Source organism: Meles meles, chromosome 19 (assembly GCF_922984935.1).
Source record: "Meles meles chromosome 19, mMelMel3.1 paternal haplotype, whole genome shotgun sequence".
Lineage (NCBI taxonomy): Eukaryota > Metazoa > Chordata > Mammalia > Carnivora > Mustelidae > Meles > Meles meles.
The window spans coordinates 47465578-47486388 of record NC_060084.1 but is presented as its reverse complement, the minus strand read 5'-3'; the positions used below and the strand labels follow the sequence as shown (position 1 = coordinate 47486388).

General features: G+C 53.4%; 1 protein-coding gene across 1 annotated transcript; it reads left to right on the top strand.

Annotated features, from left to right (window-relative positions):
- The first annotated feature begins 929 nt into the window (after positions 1-929).
- Positions 930-20559, top strand: PHLDB3 (pleckstrin homology like domain family B member 3). Its single transcript, XM_045989478.1, has 16 exons — positions 930-1044; positions 1551-1928; positions 2571-2753; positions 2986-3123; positions 4605-4733; positions 4942-5103; positions 5899-6009; positions 6180-6263; positions 6625-6735; positions 13496-13595; positions 13746-13836; positions 13923-14010; positions 14454-14510; positions 18241-18460; positions 19041-19126; positions 20139-20559. Exons 2-16 carry the CDS (start codon positions 1677-1679, stop codon positions 20271-20273), a joined length of 1947 nt encoding a protein of 648 aa, XP_045845434.1. The 5' UTR covers positions 930-1044; positions 1551-1676; the 3' UTR covers positions 20274-20559.
- Positions 20560-20811: the final 252 nt, after the last annotated feature.

Below are 20811 nucleotides of genomic sequence, written 5' to 3'. Positions count from 1 at the left end.
CCAGGATAAGGTACTTCACTTCTCCACGCCTCAGTTTCCTCATCTGTGCAATGGAAATAATACTAATAATAGGGTGTTGTGATGATCCAGTGAGTCTGCCTGTATGAGGTGCCTGGCACACTGCCTGCGTGGCAGGTGCCCTATCAGTGGTGACCATTATTGTCACTATCATTTGGAATGATCTTCCAGGCACTTCCCTGCAACAACAGGGCCACAATGTGGCCCATGGTTAAGAACATGGACTTTCCAGAGAACAAATCCAGTCTTGGGATTAACAACATGTCTAGACTTCTGGGCACATTTATTCCCCCCGGCCTCAGTTTCCCCAACTATAAAATGGAGATGGTAATCCCTTTCTCATCAGGCTACTGTAAGGATGAAAGGAACGTGTTTCAAGTGTTTAGCACAGCTCCCCACATCCAATGATCCTTTCTCACGTGCCTTTCTCAGTTATTTTCCTGTTTTTGCCCGGAGAGGAAAGGGTCTGGCTGAGACCTTTAACCTCTGCCCTCCACCCCATAGCAGAGTGGAGTAGGGGGGATCACACTTCCCCTTTCTCTGGGCGGGTCTCTGACTCAGCTCGGGGCACCCCCTTCCCTTGCACAGCTCCCCAAACCGGTCGGAGCCCTTCTAAAGGGCTTATTAGAGGGGGAGAGGCCCCTATCTCCATTACCCGCTTCCTTCAGGATTCCCGGGGTCTGGGCATTAGGGAGGCACTTATACATAGGTGACGAAAACGCCTAGCCCTCCAGGGGGCAGGAACAGGGCGGGTGGGGGGGGGTGCTGGAGGCAGAGTAGGGGGTCGAGATACCGGCTTTTCCGAGGGTGGGGCCGGGATGGCCGGATGCCGCGGCCCCGGGCGGGGCAAACTGGTCTCCCTCCTCCCTCGGGAGCTGTTGGACCTGTTGTCCCCCCCTCCACTTCCGGGCTGCTGGGGAGGGGGACAGAGCAGCTTTTCTCTCCTCCCTCTTCCTCAGCCACCTGTCCGCAGACAGAAAAGGCAGCTCCCAGAGCGCAGAGGGAAGCGCGCGGAAGCCTGAGCCGGTGAGGGGGCCGGGGCTGAGGGGGAGGAGGGAGCTGGAGACCGCCTCCTGGGCTCCCGAGGGTGCAGGGAGGCCGGAGTTTGGGAATCTAGCCGCTGGGAGGAGCAAAGGACGCAGACTTTTGGTTTGTTCAGGGAGGGAAAGTTAGGAGCCTCGACTCCTGGATCTGAGTGAGAGGGCATGGACGCTGCTACCCCCTACAGTGGTGTCGGAGCCAAGTCTACCAGGCTCGGGAAAGGAGGGTGCGGAATCCCGGACTCCGGAGTCCCGGAGGGAGAAGGAGATGGGGTCGCTCCAGGGTGCTCCAAGGGATTGTGCGGAGTTGCTGGGAGGGTACAAGGCTCGACACTTGGGTAGGAGGGAGAGGCCAGTAGGGGGTGCTAAGACCCCAACTCAAATTCGTGTCCGGCCCTCGGGGGTGTGACGGCTGGGGAGCCATCGAACCCCGCCCCTAGAAACTCCAGGCCACGCCCCCTGAGCGCTCAGTTCCAGTCTTTGATCTCTCAGGCCCCGCCTCCTGGAGCTCTTTCCAAGCGCCGGAGCGGTCGGGAGCCTCCTGGGCCACAGCCCCGCGCTGTCAGGCCACGCCCCCGGAACTCGGGCCCGCCCACTCCGCTGGAGCACCAGACGGCCATGGGGACGCCGAGCGGCGGGGACTGGGGGTGCCGGCCGCCTCCGGCCCCGGAGAACGACGCGGAGGTCCCGCCCCAAGGGGCTGTGCAGCCCCAGATGCACCCCGAGGACCCACACGAGCCGGAGGCGCCTGAGGCCCCGGAGGAGCCCCAGGCAGTGAAGGAGCTTCCGAGCGGCCGAGGAGCTGAGCAGCAGGCTGAGGAAGAGGAAGAAGTGGAGGAAGGCAGCGGCACGGAGAGCAGCCGCGACGCGGTGAGGGACCTGGAGGGCGAAGGAGGGGGTCACGGGGGGGCCCAGAGAGACAGATAGGCGCTAGCGGGTGACAGAGACACAGAGGGATAGGTAGAGACCAGATAGAGACCTGGACACAGGGAGGCCAAGAGACAAGGACCCCAAAGAGACAGAGACACAGAAAGACCAGAGACAGAGCCTCAGAGAGATGGGGTAGAGACAGACAAACCCAGAAACAAAGGACAGAGATGCTCAGAAAGGAAATACTCTTTAAGGGAGCGACACCCAGCGATTCAGAGATAGAGACAGGCACTGAGTCGGAGAGACAAAACCCAGAGAAACAGGGGAAAGACTCAGAACGACCCGGGGAGAGAGGGAGAGAGATCCAGGTCTACCAGGACGCGATGCCAAGAGAATGGGAACTGGGTAGCGAAAAAGGGACCTTCCTTGAGTCGGCTGCATACCCCCCTTCCCCGACTGCGAGCCCCTGGGCCTCCTCCCGGGCCGGGGGGCTCCCACACCTGCACCCACTTCAGTCAACGGAGGTGGCGACTGTTTGGGGCTATTCAGACCCTCAGACCCAGGAATGCGGTGGGGAGCGGACTTGCCGGGTGATTGCAGGGGCGGGGCCTCTCCTCTTGACCACGCCTCCTCCAACCTCAGGGGGAGGCTCCGCCCCCGGCGCAGACCCCAGCCACGCCCCCCTCATCCCCTCAGCCTGGGGAGAGTGTGCGAGGGGCTGCACGGCGGCTTCGAGAGCAGCAGCTGGAGGCACTGACCCGCGTGGCCCTGATGGAGCAGCGAGTGAAGGAGCTACAGCGCCAGAGGAAGGAGCTGAGGATCGAGGTGAGGCTGCGGACCTCGTGGGCAGTCTGGCCCCAGCTCAAGGGGAGCCCTCCAGGTCGGGCTCCGGGGCCTTTCTTCCAGCGGGATCCCACTCTTAGGCCTCCAGCCCTCTCCTTGGGAATCTAAGAGCCCAGACTCCCAGGCACCCCACTTGGACCCAGGTGTCAGTCCCCAGCGCCCTCCTTCCTCGGACCCAGACCTCTAGGCCCCAGCCCGTACGTTCTCCCCACAGATGGAGGTGGAAGTAGCCCTTCTGCGGGGCGAGCTGGCTGGGGAGCGGGTGGCTGCCCGGCGCGAGGAGGAGCAGCTCCGAGAACTGCTTGGACAGCAGGGGGACACCGAGCAGGGTAGCCCGGAGCAGCGGGAACAGGTCAGTTTCTCCCGCGGGATCTTCACCATCAGTTTCCTTCCTTTTGGGACCGATACTCCTGGTGGTGCTCCTGGGACCTGAGGCCCAGGGTCATCCTCATTCCCCAAATGAGGATCGTTCGGCTGGGGGAGTAGGAGGTGGGCAGATGCTTCTCGTTTTCCTCCTCCCTCCCGGACCATGATTCTGGGGTCTCTTCCTTTGGCCCTCCCTTTTTGCTCTTTAAAGGTCATCTCGTGGAAAAATGTAAAACCGACAAAAAGACTGGTGGCCCTGCGGTGTGCTCACTGGCTTCTGCTGAAATTAATCTTCCGTTCTTATTTCATATCCCCCAGTTTGCTTCCCTAACGCTGTTTTAAAAGCTGATCCCAGACATGTTGTGTGTAAATTCTTTAAGAACCTGTTTATTCTTGGGGCGCCTGGGTGGCTCAGTGGGTTAAAGCCTCTGCCTTCGGCTCAGGTCATGATCCCAGGGTCCTGGGATCGAGCCCCGCATCGGGCTTTCTGCTTGGCAGGGAGCCTGCTTCCGTTCCTCTTTCTCTGCCTGCCTCTCTGCCTACTTCTGATCTCTGTCTGTCAAGTAAATAAATAAAATCTTAAAAAAAAAAAAAGAACCTGTTTATTCTTAAGGTGTGATAATGATAGAGGGTTGGTGTTTTTAAAAACAGGCGCCTTGCTCTGCACACCTCCCTCCCTCTCTCCCCCAAGTCTGTGGTCAGTCAACACATTCCTTCTGCTCCCTGAACCTCTCTCTAGTCCTTCCATTGCTCTGGGATAAGGGCTCCTCAGCTTGGTTGGCCAAGCCAGACATGCTGCGCCAAGCCTGCCTTTCCACTGTCACCCCGCTCTGTGCTCCTCACCTCTATCCTGTGACCAGAGTTTACCCCCAAAACTTCCTGTGCTTTTCAAGTACTGTGCATTTGGGCAGCCCTGTTCCCGCAGTCCAGAATGTCCTTCCAGCTCCCTCTGTCTCCCCAGGTCTAAAAGTTCCTGATTTTTGAGGCTGATTTTAAAACCCTCACATCCAGGAAGGTGCTCTCCACTCTTGATTCCCATAGTCTCTGTGTTTCACTGCCCTGATGGTCCCCACTGGGACAAGAGTGAACTAGACAGGGGCACCTGGGAGGCTCAGACGGTTGAGCATCTGCCTTCAGCTCAGGTGATGATCCCAGGGTCCTGGGATGGAGCCCCACATTGGGCTCCATGCTCAGTGGGGAGCCTGCTTCTCCCTCTCCCTCTGCCACTCCCCCTGTTCATGGTCACCCATGCTCACACGCTCTCTCTCTATATATAATAAATAAATAAAATCTTAAAAATAAAACAAAACAAAACAGAGTGAGCTTGACAGGTTCCTGCACTCTTGGGGCCAGCATCCAGGTGGGTTCTGAGATCCAGCTAGCCTGGCCCACGCGGGCCTCTGTTTTCTCCTCCTGTGTTGGGACTGAGCTGGACTGGGAAGGCTGAGAGCCTGGGTGCTGTTTCAGGAGCAGAGGCGGCTGAGCCAGGAGCGGGATCGAGTGGAGGGTCTTCGCCAGAGACTCCAGGAGGCCCAGGGACAGCTGGACTCCCAGCCAGAGGAGCAGCGTGAGCGGCTCCTGCAAGGAGTACAGGAGGTGAGGCTCCTCTAGGTTCCCTTAGGGACCTGGCATCCAGGCCACTCTTTCCGCAGGACCCTGTTCCCTCACGTAGGCGTTCAGGCCTTATAACCGCCAGGACTTGGGAGTCTAAGTCCTCAGGCTCCTCTTCGCTCCTTGCCCCAGCCCTCTTACCCCCGTGGGCCCTAGGGGTGCAGGCCTCCAGTTTTTGCCTTCCCACCTGCAGATGAGGGAACAGCTGGATGTGGCCCAGCGTGCCTATGAGGACCTAGAGTTCCAGCAGCTGGAGCAGGAGAGCCGGAGGGAGGACGAGGACCGGGACAGCCCTGGGGCCCGGGCACTGGACCCCAAGGTCCGGGAACTCCAGGCCAGTGTGGCGCAGCACAGAGTGAGTCGGACGGGGCTTGCCCTCCCTCTCTTTCCTTCCATCCCTCACCGCTGCCCTCTGACTCCTCCATTCCACGTCTGGCCCTTCCTCTGTCATCCTTCCCTACCTGCCTCACCATCGTCACAAGAGTAACAACAATGATTGATGTTTATTGAGCAATTACTATGGGCCAGTCATGGTCCTAAATGCTTCATGAGTCCTTACTCATCAAATCTTTACAAGAACCTGGGGAGGCCATTCTGACTTTTTTCCCCCCCAGTTTATAAATGAAGAAACTGAAGGTCAAGGTGCTCAAGTAACCTTTTCCAGTGTGACTCAGTTTATAGAGGGTGGAGCTGGGATCCAAACCTACCCAGTTCCAGTGTGGGGCTCCTTCCCCCACCTCCATTTCTGGATCTTCTCCCTGTCACTCTCTCTTTTCCCTTCTGTCTGCGCCTTGTCTCCTTTCTCGTATCTTCCTCTTGGGGGGACTGTCTTGGTTTTTCTTTTTTGTAACTATTCTGGTTTGTCTCTCTGTCCCTTTCTCCATCTGTTCTCCACAGCTCTCTCTGGGCTTCTGTCTCTCCCCATCTGTCTATGCATCAGATCCTCCATCCCCCCCCTCCACAAACCACCCCATGTCCCTTCTGGACCCCAAAAGGGAAGAGGACATGAAGGAACTTAACTCCCCACCACTTCCTGGGCATCCAGGTCCTGGGGTCCCTCTTCTGGGGTGCAGCAGACCCCAGGCTCTGTGGGAGCCAGCTGGGAACCCCGGGGCAGCTGATGACCAGGGCCCTGGGCTGTGCCCTGCAGCGCCGGATCCAGGTCTTAGAGGAGCAGCTCAAGTCACTGGGGGAGCAGATGGCAGCTGAGAGCCGGGGGCTGAGCCGGAAGAAGGAGGAGGCCCTTCAGGCCCTGACGCAGGTGAGTTCTCCTGGGAGACCTGTCCGACTGTCCTCACGTCCCTCTGGGGCATCCCACTGGCACTCTGCACCCCAGGATGTCTCCCGGCTCCGGCTCCTCTGGGGAAGGCTGCCGGCCAGCGCATTCAGAGTCTGCGGTGTGCTAGCCCGTGATAACTTGCTCTCCCTCAGGAACGGAGCCGACTGCTCGAGCTTAACTGCCTCCAGGGAACTCCGGGTGGGGACTTCGCTGAGTCCAGCCAGGCCCTCACTAAGGTATGGGGATTTCAGGCACCCGTCAGCCCCTCCGCCCTCAGACCCAGGAGTCCATCCCCCAACCTCTTCCTCCTCCCTCCTCCCTCAGGAGTCCAGGCCCACAGACCCCTTTTCCCTTCCTCACAATTCTCAGGCCCTAAACCCTTTCACCTTTGGGACCCAAGAGTTCAGGCCTCCAGCCCCTCCTACTCCACAGTCCTCGCTCCGCTAAGACCACAGTCCAGCCCTCTTGTGACCTGAAGCCTTTGTTTTTCCATCTGAGAAATGGGCTGACACTGAGGCCAGGGCCAGAGCTTCTGGGAACTGGTGGGCCCTCTGTGATCCTTCCAGCTCCCACTAACCTTCAGCCCCTCTCCTAAAGCTCCTGTTCACCCAGAAGACAGACCGCCAGCTGCTGGTGCTGCAGGACCCCACCGCCCACACAGCCTCCGCCACTTCCTCCTGCCTCTTCTCCGTTCGCAGCTCCCTGCAGGTACTGCCGGGCTGCCTGGGCTCCCCACACCACTGTCTTACTGTTACTCTTGCCTCCAGAACTTTCCTTGTGGTTTTCTCCGCTGTGGGGACCTGGTGCAGAGGGAAGGATGAACTCGGGGTATTTTGATTTTTATTAGGCTGAAGCTTTACTTACTGATTTTCTCTCTCCTGCCTAACACACCGCGGCTCCCCTGGCAGAATGGGACTGGGTGCGCCCAGCAGTAACTTGTAAAAGCAGCCATGCAGGGCCTGTTGATAAGAAGGCCCCCTCTGTGTGCACCCTGCTGGCCCATAGCCCCCGTCCCCAGCATGGCTGCTTGTTTCTTTTTCTTTTCTACTGTTTTTTTTTTTTTTTTTTTTAAGATCTTATTTATTTATTTGAAAGAGAGAGTGAGAGATGGAGAGAGAACAGGAGCGGGGAGGAGTGGAGGGAGAAACAGGCTCCCTGCTCAGCAGGGTCCCCCACAACCCATCACTGCCCCCGCCCCACCTGCAACGTGGGGCTTGATCCCGGGACCCTGGGATCATGACCTGAGCTAAAGACAGATGCTTAACCCACTGAGCCACCCAGGTGCCCCGAAATTGGTAGCTCTGATGCAAACTTTTTTTTCAAAAATGCGTATACAAGCTCTTCATTGGCCTTGATTTCCCAATTAACACTCTGTCGCGGAGATGGTTTTCTGTTGATCCATTTAGAGCTGCCTCTCATGTTTAATGGCTCTCATGATAAGGCTATAAACAGGAAGAGAAGTGACAGCTGACATTTGGTGAGTCCTTAGAGCCTGCCAGGCACTGTTTCAAGTGCCTCACTCGGATTCGCTCATTTGGTCTTTGCACCCATACTGCTGGCTGAGTCCTTGTGTCCATTTCATAGGTAAGGAAACAGAGGCGGAGAGGTGAAGGTATTTAAGTAGCTGGAATTCAGCGGGGCTGGGATTGGAACCCAGGCACTGGTGTCAGTATCAGACCTCTCCAGGCTCCCCTGGGGCTGGGGGCAGCGGCAGGGGGGCACAGAAGTCTACACAAGGGCGCTGACCCAGCCCTCCCTCTGCCGATGGGGATTCAAGGTTTTTGTAGTCTAAGCATCGCTGTTATGAACCCCAGCATGTGCCTGTGTCCTTTCTCATATACCCAATAATAATATCAGTTAACGTGAATTATTATTAACATTATTCTATTGTCTGATGCCATTATATACTACGTATAATATTACTGTAATACATACTATATATTATTTCTTGTTTATTAAGGTTAGGCAATATTAATAATGATCATGATTTTTGAGAACTTAAGGTAGACCATTTTGTCTTCTTTTTTTAAAGATTTTATTTATTTATTTGAGAGAGAGGCATAGATTGTGAGACAGACCATGAGTGGGGATGAGAAGAAGAAGTGGGCTTCCCGCTGAGCAGGGAGCTGGATATGGGGCTCCATCCCAACACCCTGAGATTGTGACCCCAGATGAAGGCAGACGCTCAACAGACTGAGCCACCCAGGCGCCCCTCTTTTTTTTTTTTTTTTTAAGATTTTATTTATTTATTTGTGAGAGAGAGGGAGAGATCACAAGCCCAGGAAGCCGCAGGCAGTGGGAGAAGCAGGCCGGGGAGCCCGAAGGAGACTTGATCCCAGGACCCCAGGATCACGACCTGAGTGGACGGCAGCTGCTTCACTGTCTGAGCCCTCCCAGGCCCCCCACCCCATTTTATCACTCTGAAGCATGGAGTTGCTATTATTTGGCATGAGAAGCAGCCGTATATGTTGGCAGTGTGACGTGTTCAACCTCAGATCCGTATCATGAAATCTGTCTATAAAACGAAAATATTTCATTCTTTGCTCGGAAGAACCCCCCAAAGTAGGTCCCGTTATTAAGTGGGTAAAGGGTTTGCAGGCTTCCTGTCTGGGAAATTCACTTTCCAGCTGGTTGCCCTGGCAGCCAGAAAAAGGTGGAGGGTCAGCCGTGTTGCCAGGCAGCATGACTTACGGTAAATATGACCCTTAGAAGTAAGTTGCCTCCTCCGTAGGTACTTGCCGGGAAGCCGCGTTCATTCCTATGGAGTTGTTACCAGAGTTCTTGGCTCGAGCGGACCTTGTGCCCGCGGCTAGGGATCCCGTACCCACCTGGCACCTGGGTGCCACCTGGGGGCCGTTCCGGACACTCCTCTCTGCTTTACACCAGGTCACTCATAATCTCTGGGTCCGCCATGAAGGGTGGCAGGACTAGTTACCCACTGCGGGGGCTGGATCTCAAGCCGGAGAAGACAGGAATTGGCAAAGTCACAGCTCCAGGAAGTGGCAGAGCTAGACCTGAGCCACATCTGCCTGTTTTCCATGACCGGTGCCTTTCAGGAGACAAGCGGGTCGCGTCTCTGTGCCTCAGTGTACTTAGCTGCTTGATGGGTGTAATAACGGCAGGCACTGGTTGATGGCTATGGAGCTTAGCACCGTGCGTGGCACATGGGAGGGGTTTAGAGAATGTGCTGCTCTCGCTCTGATTATCATTATAGTTATTGGTATTATTATAATTACTAGCGCCCTTCTGCTACCCACTGCCCCTCTCATCTCTGATTCTGTGACCCTAGATCAGCCTTTTCACTGAATGCCTCCACCTTACTCTTCGTCTCCCAGCAGTCTCTTCCCTGCACAACAGCCGGAGTGATCTCTACCCCTCCTGCTTCAGTCCTCTCCCACCTAACGCTGTTAGTGGTCCCCTGAGCCTCCTCACCTCAGCGAGCTGAGGTCCCTGCATGATCCGGCCCTTGCCCACCTCTCACCACTGTCCCCTACATACTCTCTGCTTTAGCTGCAGGAGCCCTGACCTGCCAACTTTCCGTACTTGCTCCTGCCTGAGGCCCTTTGTATTTGCTGATCCTTCTACCTAGGACACTGTTGCCCTCAGTCTTCCCTGGCCCATTCTCATTCTTTGGACCTTGGGGTCAGTGTCCAGAAGGCCGTCCCCGGTCTTTCAGTCGGAAGCCGATCCTCTCTTACGACACCTTATTCTCTTTGCTCACAGCTGTTTCTGATGATACAGTTATTTGTATGATGGTTTACTCAGTTCCTACAACATAAGCGCTGTACAGACGGGGCTTGGGTCCCCCTGCCCCCCACCCTCCACCTGTTTCCTCTACCAGGCATCTCAGGTCTCAGCTAGGAAGTGCTGGGAATAGCAGTTGAAGCAAGGAAAGCCTGAAGGGGCCCAGGGGCTCGGGACTTGGTGTCCTCCCTGTAGAGGGGAGCAAAACTTTTCTGACTCCCCAGGCTTCTAGAAGCTTCTGTGGCTCTGCAGGGTGCCAGGTACACTGTGAGGCACGACAGGAGCACTTGAAAAATCCTGGCTGTTACTCTTTTGTCCAGCTTTTTTTTTTTAAAGATAACACGGGTGCAGAAAATCACGTGGAACATCCGCCCAGCTTAATTATTACATGGGAACATTCTGGAGCTGCCAGCTGTGTCAGGAGGCAACACTGGCAGCCACTCTGGAAACACTCCACAGGCCCCTGAATGATAACCCCACCCGCCTCCCAGAGGAGGACCACTGGCCTGACATTCTAGCATCTCCTCCTCACATTTCTTTAAAGTTCAGTCAATTCAGTGTCTGTCCCTAAACACCATAGTTTACTCTTATCTTTGTTTTTTATTTTTTTGTGGCTGCATATTTTAAGTCTCTATAGACTTCCCCTCTGCTTCCTTTTTTGGTCCCCCTTGCAATTTATTTGGTGAAGAAACCAGATAGCCGTCCTATAGAGTTTCCCAGGCAGGGTTTGCTGACAGCATCGTGGGGGTCATGGTCACCTCATGGTCATGGTCACATCTCTTCTATTTCCCAGGAAGTTGGCTGCGGGGCCTGAGCAGAGGCAGGGTCAGCATTTTGCAAGTCTTGCTGGGGGCTGTGCACCTGTTTCTCTGTTTCTGTTTCTCTGGCATGGGTGCCTTCATCTGTTGGTCTGGGAGCGGTCTCAAGTGGTAAAATTCCAGTCTGTTAATTCCTCCTTGGGGTGCCTGCATGGCTCATTCGGTTAAGCATCTGCCTTTGGTTCAAGTCATGATCCCGGGAGGTCCTGGGATCGAGCTCCACGTCTGGTTCCCAGCTCAGCGGGGAGTCTGCTTCTCCCTCTGCCCTCCATCCTGCTTGCATGCATGCACTCTCTCTTAAATAAATAAATAAAATTCCCTTATTCTTCCTCATCTATTCATTGAAATACTTTGGTAGAGAAAGACTTGCCTTCCTTTGCTATTTGGTTACCCAGGAAAACGCAGGACACATGCTTGCTGGTTTCACTTTGTTCACCTGTCTTCAAAATAAACAGTTGCTTGGGTTGCACTCTTCCCAAGGTAACCAATTTGATTTTTTCCTTTTCTGTCATTAGCTCAGGAATTAAATATATTTGAGTTGTGATCTATAGCAGTGAGTATCCTTATTGGTGCTCACATTATGCAAGGTGTTATTTTTATTTTTATTATTCCTTTTTAAATTTTTTTTCTTCTTTTTTTATTTTTTAAGTAATCTTCACACCCAGCATGGGACTCGAACTGACAACCCCAAGATCAAGAGCTGTGTGCTCTTCCCGCTGAGCCAGCCAGACGCCCCATTTCTATTCTTCGTTTACCCATGCAGAGTTTTTTTTAATTCTGTTTTATTTCTTTATTACCCTCAAATAAGAGTATTATTATAAATTACAAATTACTCTCAAATTTTCATCTTTTGGTAACTTTTTACTTTAAAATAATATAAGACTTACAGAAAAACTGCAGAAACAGTAGAAAGAATACCTGCATACTTGGCTTTCAGATTCTGTAATTGACATTTAACCACACTGGACATTTGCTTTATTGTTCTCTCTCTCTGTAAACACACACACACACTTTATTGTTCTTCTCAAAGCGTGATTTCCCCTTACCCCTAAATACTTCTACATTTATTACCCAAGGTCAAGGCCACTCTCTTACATAACCACACTGCAGTGATCAAATTCAGGAAACTAACATTGAGATAATATTATTGAGATAACCAGATCTTACTCATATTTTGTCAGCTGTCCCCCTATTGTTTTTTCTAGCAAAAACAAAACAAAGCCCCCGTTTTGGGGGCCCTGGGAGCACAGGCTACATTTGGTTGTCATGTTTATTTATTTATTTTCTTAAAAGCCAACATTCCTGTGGTTCAAAGTTGGAGGAGGGTATGGCAAGATATTTGGAGAGATGGCTCTTCCCTCATCGTCTCCATCCATTGCATTCACGGCCTATGGGCAGCCCCAGATTTCCAGTTTCTCGAGTCTTCCCAGAACTACTCAGTGTTTATACAGTCTGTCGTGAATATACGTTGATCATTTTTTAAAAAAAGATTTATTTGGGGCACCTGGGTGGCTCAGTGGGTTAAGCCTCTGCCTTCGGCTCAGGTCATGATCTCAGGGTCCTGCGATCGAGCCCCGCATCAGGCTCTCTGCTCAGCAGGGAGCCTGCTTCCTCCTCTCTCTCTGCCTGCCTCGCTGCCTGCTTGTGATCTCTGTCAAATAAATAACTAAAATCGTTAAAAAAAAAAAAGATTTATTTATTTGACAGAGACAGCAAGAGACGGAACACAAGCTGGGGGAGTGGGAGAGGGAGAAGCAGGCTCCCACTGAGCAGAAAGCCCAATCCTGGACTCGATCCCAGGACCCCAGGATCATGATCTGAGTTGAAGACAGACGCTTAACCGACTGAGCCACCCAGGCACCCCTATTGGTCATCTTTTTATGCAGAGCTAGTATAGTCTTTAGGCTGCTCTGCGCTTGCTTGTGTCTTGGAGAATATTCCCCGTCTGGCTAGAAAGAGCATTCTCCTCCTTTTACACGCCGCAGACTTTCCCAGGGCATGGATGACAGCTGGTTTGTACACTTCGCCTCCTTCTGATGACCACTTAGGTTGTTCCCCAGCTGTGGCAGGGAATCACCTCCAACTCAAGTCCAACTCCACTCCCGTGGACGAGTGTTGTCCGTAGGTTATTGTCCTAGAAGTGGAGTTGGGGCTCAAACATTTAGGCATTTGCCATTTTATTTTATTTTATTTTTAAAGATTTTATTTATTTATTTGTCAGAGAGAGAGAGAGAGAGTGCACAAGTAGGCAGAGAGGCAGGCAGACAGAGTGGGGGAAGCAGGCTCCCCGCTGAGCAGAGAGCCCAATGCAGGGCTCGATCCCAGGCGCTGGGATCATGACCTGAGCCAAAGGCTTAACTGCTTAACCCACTGAGCCACCAGGTGTCCCAGGCATTTGCCATTTTAAAAATAAAAAGAGCCAAGTGGCCTCTAGAAATGTTATTCCCGTAGGAACCGCCCCCCACCCAGCGCTGTGAAAGAGCATGTGGGTTTCCCACGGCCACGCCAACGTGATAGGCTTTTAAAAAAATTTTTACACTTTTGTCGAGATGTAATTCACCTGCACTACAGTTCACCCATTTGAAGTGTACGGTTCAGTGGGTTTTTGTACATTCAGAGCATTTCATCACGCCCAGAAGACACCCTGCATCGTCCAGCTCTCCCCCCTCAATACCTCTCCTCCCCCCATGCCCGGGCAACCCCTCTCCCGCTTCCTCTCTCTAGATCTACCCACTCTGCACATTGCCCTGTGCGGTCCTCTGTGACTAGCTGCTTTCCCCCAGCATCACGTTTGCAGTAGCTTTCTGACCAGAGCCGAGGAGCTACTGGTTTCCCTTGGCAGCCCTCCGACTGACGGTCAAGACTGAGCCCCTGCTCCTGAATGCATGGGCCTTGTGTGTTGTCAGGGCTCCATCGGCCTCCAGAGGACTGGAAGCCTGCCCCGGAAGAGGGGAGAGCGAGCGAGCCAGAGGGGATCCCCCCGACCTCTGTCCCTCCATTATACAGGTGAGGGTCCCTCCCAATCCCACGGACCTCCTCCCCTATCACCGCACTGCCTGCAGCAAGGCTGGAGGAATCCAGACACCTGTGGGTGGAGGTGGGGGGGCTTGGACAAGGGAGAATCCTGGCCCCCTAGCCCCAGTCCTTCTTTCCCAGGACCCCTGGAGGCCTCGGCACTCCCAGCAGCGTCAGGAGACTCTGGAAGACACCCGCTGTATCAGCTGCTGAACTGTGGCCCTGGGAACAGGTGAGACATCAGGGAGGGAGAAGGTGGGGAGACGGGAAGAGGCTGGGCCACTGTAACTTGCCCCGGTCTCTGTTCCCTCCTGCCAGCTGTGGGGCACTCCACCCAGACATCGCCCGCATGGAGCGGCTCCTGCAGCAGGCTGTGGCAGAGAGGGAGCGACTGCTCAAGGCCCGGGTGAGACCGCAGGCCCTCCTCCTTAGGGTCAGGAGATCCTACTCCTGTCCTCTCTTCCTTCAGACCCAAGAGTCCAGGCCCCCAGTCCACTCCTCCCTCAGACCCAGGAGTGAGGGCCCCCAGCCCCCTCTTCCCTCAGACCCAGGAACCCAGGCCCCCAGCCCCCTCCTCCCTCAGACCCAGGAGTCCAGACCCCCAGCCCCCTCCTCCCTCAGATCCAGGAGTGAGGGTCCCCATCCCCTCCTCCCTCAGACCCAGGAGTCCAGGCCCCCAGCCCCTCCTCCCTCAGACCCAGGAGTCCAGGCCTCCAGCCCCTCCTCCCTCAGACCCAGGAGTCCAGGCCCCCAGCCCCCTCCTCCCTCAGACCCAGGAACCCAGTGTGTTTCCCCCCATACTTCTTGTTGGTTAGCATCCTCATTGACTCCTCCATCCTCAATCCACAGGAAGGGATGAGAAGAAACAAGGAAGTTTCCTCAGGCCCTGATGTACCTGCCATCATGGTCAGTCCACCCTGCCCTCAGCCCCACCTCCCAGCCCCTGCTCTTTCTTCTCTCAGCCTCTCCTCTCCTCCAGAGGAAAAGTATCTGGGGATTGGCAACAGGAGGGGAACTAAGAAGGCCTGGTTTCTGTTCCCATTATGGTTATCTGTATCCATGGCATGCCCTCGGGTAACATGCTTTACTTCTCTGTGCCTCAGTTTCCTCTTCTATAAATGGGTGACAACATCAGCAGTTACTGTAGAACAAGGGCAGCGATATGCTGGGGTTTTCAAAATCACTTAAAACATTTAGAATTTCGTTTGACTCTGTTAAAAACCTTTCTTATACAAATATTCAAGCATGTGTAGAAGTAGAGTAGATCGGGAACCATGTATCCACCATGCAGCTTCGACGATTATGACTTTTTCTTTTTTTAAGATTTTTTTAACTTATTTTTAAAAAAGATTTTATTTATTTATCTGACAGACAGAGATCACAAGTAGGCAGAGAGGCAGGCAGAGAGAGAGGAAGGGAAGCAGGCTCCCCGCTGAGCTGAGAGCCCAATGCGGGGCTCGATCCCAGGACCCTGAGATCATGACCTGAGCCGAAGGCAGAGGCTTTAACCCACTGAGCCACCCAGGCGCCCCAAGATTTTTATTTATTTTTTATAATCTCTATATCCATCATGGGACTCAAGCTCATGACCCCAAGACCAAGAGTCGCAGAGTCACACACTCTATCAGCTGGGTCAGCCAGGCTCCCCGGTGATTATCAGTCTTGAATCTTGTCTTACTCGCCAACTTTGTTTTACTGATCGCTCACTTACTTCCCACCCTGCATTTTAAATATTTTAAAGCAAATTTCAGATATTGTATCATTTCCTCCATACCTCACTGTGTATCTCAAATAGGCAAGTTTTCTTTTTAGTGTAACAAAAATGCCATTGCCGTACCGTAGGAGATAATTACTACATCCTAAGGTGTGACCCACATTCACATCTCCCTAGTTGTCTCTGAAACGTCCTTGTATGGTTGTTTATTTGAATCTGGATCCAAAGAAAGTAAACACAATGCATTTAAAATGTCTCCCACATCTCTGACATGAAGAGTCCTCCCTCCCTACTTTTAAAAAACATGCCATTTATTTGTGGGGAAAAAATTGAGTCATTATCCTGCAGTGTTTTGCACATTCTGGATTTAGCTGACTGCTCCTTATTAAAATTTTATTTTTACCCGTGCTAATAGCATGAATGCATTTTTGTTACAACAAATGTTATTGAATTTGGGGAAGTGAGGATCTCCCCCTTCTACCTCAGGAGTCACAAGTGTTTCTTCTTGTTGAGAGAAGCCTTTGAATCTTTTTTTTCTTTTCAGATTTTATCTATTTATTTGAGACAGAGAGAGAGCATGTGAGACAAGGAGCATGAAGCGGGGTGGGGGGGTGCAGAGGGAGAGGGAGAAGCAGGTTCCCCGCTGAGCAGGGAGCCCAGTGGGGGTGGGGAAGCTGGAGCCCAACGCTGAGCTCCATCCTGGGGACCCTGAGATCATGATCCAAGCGGAAGGCAGACACTTAACCGACTGAGCCACCCAGGTGCCCCCCTCCAGGCTTTTTTAACACTTTTCCACATACATTGATCAAACCCTGTTTTCTGAATTTATTTTTCCCCTAAGCCAGCACATTGTTCCCAGTCTGCTTTTTGTTTTCTCAACCATCTGTCCTTTCCTTGTTATTATTATTTTTAATATTTCCTTTATATTTATTGAGTGCCTGCTGGTGGAAGCCCCAGGGTCACAGCAGTGACCCAAATCCAATTCCTGCCCTGGGGGAAGCTGGCGTTTAGAGGCAGATGGGCAGAAAAAGCAGCTTCAGTATGTGAAATTTTAAGTAGCCTGTCAGGTGCTGATAAGAGTCGGGGAGTAAAATAAAGCAGGCAGGGCAGTGGAGACTTCCAGGCTGCCAGGCATAAGCTCTACCTCATTAAAAATGAAGCATCATCATTTATTTAAACAGCTCCCTGCTCTGTGCATTGTCGTGTCTCTCTATGCCCCGCCCCTTCACTCTAAGCTGCCTTCTTGATCTCTGGGATTCCCTCGTAGAAGCGCAGTCCCGTGACTGGAGAGCCTGACCTCCAGCTCCTCCTTGAAACAGTCCTGTGAGGCGAGTACTGTGATAGCCCCCGAATTTCAGCGTGGGGAAACTGAGGCTCCAAGAGGGGAAGGGGTTCCGTGGGGGTGACTCAGTGGGCAGCAGTGGCATTGAGAGTCAGAAGCCCATCAGCCCTTCTGGATGGGAGCCCCCTTTCTGCCCACATCCTACCTGGGTGACCTTGGTGACTCACTTCCTCTCTAGAAACCCCAGTTGTATCATCTGGCAAATGGGACACACAGCTGGTTTTTTTGTTTTTTTGTTTTTTGGGAGAGGAAACGAGGCGATCACTGTGGTCACTTGGCACACACAGTGCCCGAAAGGGAGTGGGACCTTTCATACACACTGCTGATTGTTAGTGTAACTGTCTGGATTTGGCCACAGGACCCATAGAAGATTCCAGGCCCCAGTAGTTAACCTTTTAACTGCTAACTGCTCCTTCCCCTCCTATGCATCTCCCCTCTACATGGCTCTGCCCATTTCCATCGCCATCCAGTGAGTCTCATCTCTGTTTTTCATCCCTCCTTGCTCTGGCCTTGCCTCTGTTTCCTCAGCTCATTTCCTTGGCCCTTGATATCTGAGGTGAGGTCTGTGGACAGCAGCGTTGGTAGCCCAGGAGCTTGTTGGACCCGCAGAACCTCACCCCCACCCCTGACTGAACCGGAGGCTGCATTTTTAACAAAATCCCTGCGGGGTCTGCCTGCCTGCTCAAGTCTGAGGCACACTGCTCTGAGCCTCCGTGTGACCGGGCGGGGGGCGGGGAGTGGGGATCATTACCCTTCTTCGCAGGGATCCTTTGGGAAGAACAGGTGCCATCAGGCTGGGCCTTGAACACACCAGACACTGTCATTGCCTTGGTTCTTCCCTTTCTGGCCCCTGAGATGACCACTCTGCCTGGCGAGTCCTGGCTCCATCAGCTCTAGCTGTGTGACTTGGGCCTAGTGACCTAACCTCTCTGAGTCTTGGTTTAGACATCGATAAAATGGGGGTAATGATGTACTTACCTCCCTGCTCCATTTTATTGTTGTTGTTTAAGAGAGTTTGAGAGGGCAGAGGGATTATACCTATAAAGTGCCCAGCCCAGGAAGTAACAACTGATTTAATCACAACCAGAACAACAACAGTAGTGGAAACTGCTCGCTTGTACGGATCACTTACTCAGTCCCTGTTTCGCAGTATATGAGGGTCCCCCTGTGTTCCCTCACTTCTCTGCCACACCTTCTGTGTTTTGGGGGTGAGCTCAGGGGGCAGGAGGACCTGGGCTTCTGTTTCAGCTCTACCCTCTAGAAGCTCTGGGTGACCTCCAGTGGATCATTTTATCTTCTTGTACCTCAGTTTGCTCATCTGTAAAATGGGGCTCCCAGTAGCCCGCTCCCAGGGGCAATCATGGGGAGTCAAGTTGTTGCTGCTAGTAAGCCTGCGGCAGGGTGTCCTAGTCACTGGCTGTAGCTCCAGACTCATTGTCATGATGGGCATTGTTGATACAGTTGGTTAAAGCTGTAGCCAGCCTTACAGGGGAGCAGGGAAGAGGGAGCCAGGGCTGGCTGGTGGACCACCCCCTCCCTGACCGTTTGATGTCAGCTGCCCCCTTCTCTTCCCTCCCCAGGCCCCGCCCACGCCTCCACCTCGTCCCCGGGGCCCTCGAGTCTTGGATCTTCGGCAGCACCTGGAACGCTGGGGCCACAATCCTGAAAGCTGCCCGCACCTAAGGGTGTCGGGAGGCTGCTGCCGCGGATCCCTGGTGAAGATGGGCGGCCGCATAAAGACCTGGAAGAAGCGGTGGTTCTGCTTCGACCGCCAGGCCCGCCGTCTGGCCTACTACGCGGGTAAGCCTGGCCTGGCCGCCTGGGACCTTGGGCCCCCAGGACCTTGGAAGTGGCCACTTCAGAAGCCTTCCCCATAAGACACCTGAGACACCTGGTCCGTGTCCCCTTCTTGCTTACGCCCATGAGTCTGGATCCCCAGCCCTGTTAGCAACACAGAATCCAACACTTTTGTACATACAGTTCTGGCTCCCCAAACCCCGTTTTTCCTGAGATACTGAGAATCTGGACCAGCATGGTCCTTGCCCTCCCCCCACCCTCAACATGCAGGAGTCCAGACCCCTCACCTTTCCTCTCGGAGGGAGTCAGTAATTCTGAACCTCTTCTGAGTCTCTTCTCCAGGATGGAGGCACTCAGGGACCTAGGATTCCAGCTCCCCAGACCCCACTCCCCAGGCTCTCCAGTCTCCTTTCCAACCTCAACATTCATTCAGCTCCCAACCAGGGTATCTTAGGTGCCTCCAGACTCTGCCACCATCCCCTCACCCCAACACCAGTCTCTGGACTTGGGTCTAGCAACCTGTGTCTCAATGCACAGATGCACACCTCTCACTGGTTGTCTCCCCCTCACATCCCTCCATCAGACAAGGAAGAGACCAAGCTCAAAGGCGTCATCTACTTCCAGGCCATCGAGGAAGTCTATTATGACCACTTACGCTGTGCCTTCAAGGTGAAGCCCCGCTTGGTGCCCCCCCTTCCTGATCAGAGCTCCTGCAGTCAGACCTTAGCTTGTCCCTGGATACATGCACTGTCAGCATCCTCTATCCAGCCCAGGGCTCCCAGGGGGAGCCCATCAGGTCATTTCACTGCAGCAACCACAAATTCAGAGCTCAGTCTCTGGCTCTCAGCCTCTGTTGCTTTTCTCAGAGCAGAAGATCGAGAGCAAAAATTTGGCAAGCTCTGATGCTAGCCTGGGAATAAATGGATGGAGACGTCAGGGTGAGGACAGAGGCAGCCTGGGAGCATCCAGAAGAGGCGATCGTTTCTCAGCCTCTGCCCGTAGTTGCCAAATGGGAATGGGCCGCACGGTGTCACTTCATATTCTTTTGCCCTAGGGAACTCAGAAATTCGAAATTTGTACTAGTGCGGTGCCAGGAATTTAAGTGTTGGCAACTGGTACGGTATTTAGAAGGCTCTGGGGAGCAACCGACTGTGGCCTTTTAGAGTTTAGGCTGGAATCCCAGCTGTGGGACAGCGGGAAAGTGACTTCCCTTAGCCAGTCTTCATTTTCTGGCCTACAAAATGGGCATAGTGTAACCCATTTCCTCAGAAGGTTAACAGAAGGTAATGAATGGGTGTAAGGGATTTACTCAATTCAGGGTTGGCAAATAGCTCCTTAATAAATGGAGTGTAGAGATTAGCTTTCTCCAGTTACAAACCAGAGGGACTTAGATTTGGGGGCGGGGGTGAATGCTTATATTTCTAATATAGGAGGTAAGCTAGAAAGGGGACACAAGGCTTCCTTCTGAATTCCTCCTGCTCCTCAAATCCTAAGCCCCCAAATGTTAATTCATTGCAACTTCATAACCCAATGAGGGAGGTAGCATTATTTAGGAAGACAGATGGGGAAGTTGATGCAGAGTCCAAGTAACTTGTCCAATGCCGCACAGCACGTCAGTAGCAAGGCTGGGATTCGAACCCATTTATTCTCTTAACCACCTTCATTCCGTTGGTTAACCCAGAGTCCCAACCCTCGCCTGACGTTCTGCGTGAAAACCTACGAACGCCTATTCTACATGGTGGCGCCCAGCCCGGAGGCCATGCGCATTTGGATGGACGTCATTGTGACCGCTGCTGATGAGAATCACGCCCCTTGAGGGGCCCGCCCCCTTGGGGGAAGTCCCGGTGAGGCTCCGCCTCTGCTGCCCCGCCCTAGGCACCGCCTGCCTGCAGCGGAAGGCCTGGGCCCGCCCCTTTGGAACTTTGGGAATCCTGCAGGTCGGCGGCGGCTCGGCAGGCCTGAGCCACGGGGTTTTGGGCTGCAGGTGCCTTCCCGCGACGGGAAGCCAGCCCTTGGGGCCCTGTCCCGGGCAGGAGGAAGATTGCAGGGGCGGGAAGGAACTATTTATTGGTGCTCCTGTGATCCCGAATTAAACACGGAGAAAGACAGTCGTTGATGCAGTGTATTTCTCGAACTGGCGTCCCTGGCCCCTTCGCCCTGATCTAGGCAGGACATCCTAGTTCTAGGTATCTCTGTGAGCCTAACGTCCCACAGCCTGTTCTCCTCTCTTTAGGAATGGAGGCCTTCAACATTAAGGTCAAGGCCCAGGGGCTGGGGGTTGGGGAGAGGCATGTGTCTTTAATCTTTGGCAATTTTGTTTTTTTAGTTTGTGGGCCCCCCTGCTTCCACCCTTT

Coding starts and splice junctions, on each gene's coding strand:
- PHLDB3 (XM_045989478.1), top strand. CDS start 1,677: ATGGGGACGCCGAGCGGCGGGGACTGGGGGTGCCGGCCGCCTCCGGCC. Junction 1,929..2,570: donor CGGAGAGCAGCCGCGACGCG/GTGAGGGACCTG, acceptor CTCCAACCTCAG/GGGGAGGCTCCGCCCCCGGC. Junction 2,754..2,985: donor GGAAGGAGCTGAGGATCGAG/GTGAGGCTGCGG, acceptor TTCTCCCCACAG/ATGGAGGTGGAAGTAGCCCT.